General features: G+C 42.3%; 2 protein-coding genes across 2 annotated transcripts in view; one reads left to right on the top strand and one right to left on the bottom strand.

The window, feature by feature from the left end:
- The window catches only part of plg (plasminogen), a 7,618-nt gene extending 3,759 nt beyond the window's left edge, over positions 1–3,859 (top strand). Inside the window, exons 12-19 of the mRNA XM_008313520.3 lie at positions 633–781; positions 884–977; positions 1,760–1,874; positions 2,037–2,111; positions 2,190–2,330; positions 2,414–2,520; positions 2,778–2,923; positions 3,120–3,859. Of these exons, the coding sequence (XP_008311742.1) occupies positions 633–781; positions 884–977; positions 1,760–1,874; positions 2,037–2,111; positions 2,190–2,330; positions 2,414–2,520; positions 2,778–2,923; positions 3,120–3,281 (989 nt within the window). The 3' untranslated portion in view covers positions 3,282–3,859. The remainder of the gene's footprint in view (positions 1–632; positions 782–883; positions 978–1,759; positions 1,875–2,036; positions 2,112–2,189; positions 2,331–2,413; positions 2,521–2,777; positions 2,924–3,119) is intronic.
- The window catches only part of LOC103381257 (solute carrier family 22 member 2-like), a 5,428-nt gene continuing 4,830 nt past the window's right edge, over positions 3,470–4,067 (bottom strand). Inside the window, exons 11-12 of the mRNA XM_008313521.3 lie at positions 3,915–4,014; positions 3,470–3,680 (exon numbers count right to left, since the gene is read on the bottom strand). Of these exons, the coding sequence (XP_008311743.1) occupies positions 3,593–3,680; positions 3,915–4,014 (188 nt within the window). The 3' untranslated portion in view covers positions 3,470–3,592. The remainder of the gene's footprint in view (positions 3,681–3,914; positions 4,015–4,067) is intronic.

Raw genomic sequence — 4,067 nt, 5'->3', positions numbered from 1 at the left:
GAAGCAATTCTTTCGGCTTCGGAGTTGATCTTTGAAATGTAATCACCCATTTTGTTGGGAAAAGGTTTACATAAGTATTCCGCTTCCATAAACAACCGTTAAACGCGACAAACCCACGCAAAGAGGACGTAGCAACGTGCAACTGTTAGCCATTTTTTCTACGGGGCTCAGAACTGTACCTCACCGCACGTCACTGCCCCCTATCAGTGTGGCGTGGTACTCTCTGCTTCACCTTGTACATTACGGCAAATCTAAATCATATATTAGACAGACGGAGAAACGCCAGCAGGTGGAGCACACGTATAATCAAACACGTATATGAAAATACAATATAAAGAGAGACAGTACTGGGCAACTGCACCTGTTTCAGTCAGTAATAAGAGAGACAACTGTCATGGCTGCCGCGCCCCGCCCTTCTCCCGTGTATTTGAACAGGAAATGCGTAAATTCAGCGATTCTGACCACAGAAATGTTGAAATACATCTATAGATCAGTCAGGTTCACAAATAAAATAAAACAAAATATTTACAAAATATTACAAAAATAATTTCCTCTCATCACAACAGTATTTTTACTTCAGACGTAAATAAACACAATTTTCTGACCTCATTTATACTTTTTTTTTCCATCAGACTGTAAGGTTGGTAACGGTGCAACGTACCGAGGTCCAACCTCCATCACCATCCTGGGCGTGACCTGTCAGGCCTGGAGTGCTCAGAGTCCCCACACACACAACAGCTTCACGCCAACAACCCACCCTGACAAGGGGCTGGAGGGAAATGTAAATGGTTCTTCTTTTTTTTTTTACTGTCTTTTCACAATAAAAGTCTGCCTTTAACTCCTTCTGTGATTTTAACCAGAAGTCTCTGCTTGTCACTGTCAGAGCTGCAGGAACCCGGACGGTGACGTGAACGGACCGTGGTGCTACACAACGGACAGGAACAAGAAGTGGGACTACTGTCAGATCCCCGACTGTGGCATGTGAAAGCATTTTTCCCATTTTTTTATTTACTTTACCTGGAAGTCCTGACTTGTTGGTCTGTGGTTGTCTTTTCTGATGGATGAACTTTGCACCAGCTTACTCATCCGTCTTTGTTTGCACCTGTAAAACAAATGAACAAAGTTTGGTCAACAGCAGCAGCAGTTGTACAACATTACAACATCAACTCCAACATGTTAAATAAACCTTTTATTTGCATGTTTTTTTTTACATTTGTTTCAGACTTTTTCAACCTCGAGCCGTGTTAACATACATTAAATATTCAAACGTTCTTCTATATCGTATAAACAGACGGACCAGGTCCCACTGAACAATGTCATTAGGTTTATTCCCGCTCGGGGGCGCCACAACACTCTAGTCAGTGAAACTTAATTGATACACATGCAGAGTTTAACCACACGTCGGTCAGTACTGAGATTGGAGCCTGATCTACCTTTGTCACAGACGAAGTGACGTCACGTGTACCGTTTGTACAGACTTATAAAATTGATGAACAAGTGTTAGCATTATTGGCATTCATGACAATTCGACTAAGCAGTTTGAAGTGAAGAGAGTAAACTGATATCTGCTCTTAAGCCCCTGAGGTTGAATTGTCGCCCTCTTGTGGTTGCAAAGTGTATGAAAATAAGTTTTTGGAAAAAAACATTTATTTTGTTTTTGTAAATAAGGAATTTAAAGGACTAATAAGGACTAAAAGATATCTTTTTATCAATGTATTCCAGAAATGTGTACAACACTAACTTCCTGTTTGTCTTTCAGCCGGGCTGAGCTGTGGGACACCAGTCATCAAACCCAAGCGTTGTTTTGGTCGTATCGTTGGAGGTTGTGTGTCTAAACCTTACTCCTGGCCCTGGCAGATCAGCCTCCGCACCAGGTGAGCTGGACCTGGAAATATGTAGTCCTAGTTTATCCAGGTTAAATGGAAGGCAGCTAAACCAATCACAGTGTCTTGAGTTTTTGTCCTCCAACTCTATTTTTTGTCACAACACAATTTCACAATCATTTATCTGCTTTGATTAATTTAATTTATTTTTAGCGGTGGAGTTCATTTTTGTGGAGGAACCCTGATACACCGTCAGTGGGTGCTGACTGCTGCACACTGTCTGGAGAGGTCAGCACTCACACACACTCACACACCTCTGGTCACCAAATCCTATCATGATAGTTAAAGCTGACCTCTGACCTCTAGATCCAGACGACCATTAGCGTACCTGGTTCTTCTGGGCGTCCACACAGAACGAGCCACCGAACCGTCCAAACAGCAGAGGAGGTTGGATAAACTGGTCCTGGAACCCAACGGCGCTGACATCGCCCTGCTCAAACTGGAGAGGTCAGAACTGGACGCAAGACAAGTCCAAGTGCTTCTCATGTGAAATATGACGAACACGTTCATTTGTGTGTGTGTGTTTTCAGCCCTGCTCTGATCAACGATAAAGTCCTGCCGGTCTGTCTGCCAGAGAAAGACTACATCGTTCCCAGTGGAACAGAGTGTTACGTCACTGGCTGGGGTGAAACTCAAGGTACAGGACGGTGAACAGGTTCTTAATACGTCACTAGGGGAAAAGACTTGTTTAGGGTTAGGGTAAGAGACCGCCCACTAGTGGCCACAGCCATCAACAAATAAAACACAAATAAAAAACAGTGCAGGTGAGGCTTCGTTAAAGGAGTTCATGTTGCGTTAAAAAATACTGTAAATGTATCAAAATTATTATTATTATCAAACACAAAGTCATTAGAAACACCTGTGTGTGTGTGTGTGTGTGTGTGTGTGTCCCAGGTACTGGAGGTGATGGTATCCTGAAGGAAGCTGGTTTCCCTGTGATCGAGAACAAGGTCTGCAACCGTGCGTCGTATCTGAACGGTCGAGTCAAAAACCACGAGATGTGTGCAGGGAACATCGAGGGAGGAACCGACAGCTGCCAGGTAAGAACCCACGTCGCAACACCAAAAATGAAGTGGTGTGTGAAATTTTTAAAAAATGAAATAAGATTTTATTTATTTTATCCACCATGTAATAATTACTTGGCCTTAAATTGAGGACTCTTTGTTTGAGGATCTCTTCTTCTGATGATCCTTGTTGTGCTTTTAAATTTTAACTTTTTTTTGTTTTCCTCTGCAGGGTGACAGCGGCGGTCCTCTGGTGTGTCACTCCCAAAACCGCTACATACTTCAGGGCGTCACATCCTGGGGTCTGGGCTGCGCTAACGCCATGAAACCGGGCGTCTACGCTCGAGTGTCCAAGTTCATCGACTGGATCGAAAGCACCATCAAAAACAACTGAAGACAAAAGATGAACAGAGCAGAGGGAGATGTCTGGACCGTGTCCAGTCTGAGGTCATGTCATATTTGTTCTGCAGCAGAAACAAAGATTAGAATTCTGTTTCCAGGACGAGAAGTGTTTTTTTCCCATTTGAGTTGAGAAATAAAATTAAAAAAAACAGATAAAGGAGAAGAGGAGTGAAGAGGAGATGTAAAGATGTTTTTTTAATTACCTTTGGTGACTCGTCATGTTGATTTGAAAAGACAATTCTATTAAAACACACACACACACACACACATACACACATATACACACACGTGACAGTCGACCAATCACACGCTGGTTGTTTCCTTGTTAACAGTCAGGTCTGTTTTTATCAGTGTTCTTGTCTGATGGTTTTCCACCGACCTTGGAATTATTCTGAAATGACAAAAAAAAAAGTCTGTTTAGTACATTTTACATCAACGATGATGATGATGATGATGATGATGATGATGATACATTTATATAAAAACATCACATCTATCTACATTCCTCCCTGGTGATTACATTTTTACAAATGTAACTCAGTGCTGAATAAATTCAACATTTCATTTAAATGACTTTTTTTCTGTTTATTTGTACTGATATAAAGAAGCCAGTGGAGCGCCTCACCTCTGAGGGAACTCCACGTCGTGGATGGTCTCAGGAAGACGGACTCCTCTGGTTTCAGGCAGCATCAGAACCACAGCTCCAGCTATGAAGGCCAGCAGTCCTGTCACCACAAAATATACAAACGTAACAAATACACAACAACAGCCACTGAAC

The sequence above is a fragment of the Cynoglossus semilaevis genome, chromosome 7 (genome assembly GCF_000523025.1).
Source record: "Cynoglossus semilaevis isolate Cse_v1.0 chromosome 7, Cse_v1.0, whole genome shotgun sequence".
Lineage (NCBI taxonomy): Eukaryota > Metazoa > Chordata > Actinopteri > Pleuronectiformes > Cynoglossidae > Cynoglossus > Cynoglossus semilaevis.
This window is presented reverse-complemented; position numbering and strand designations above follow the sequence as displayed.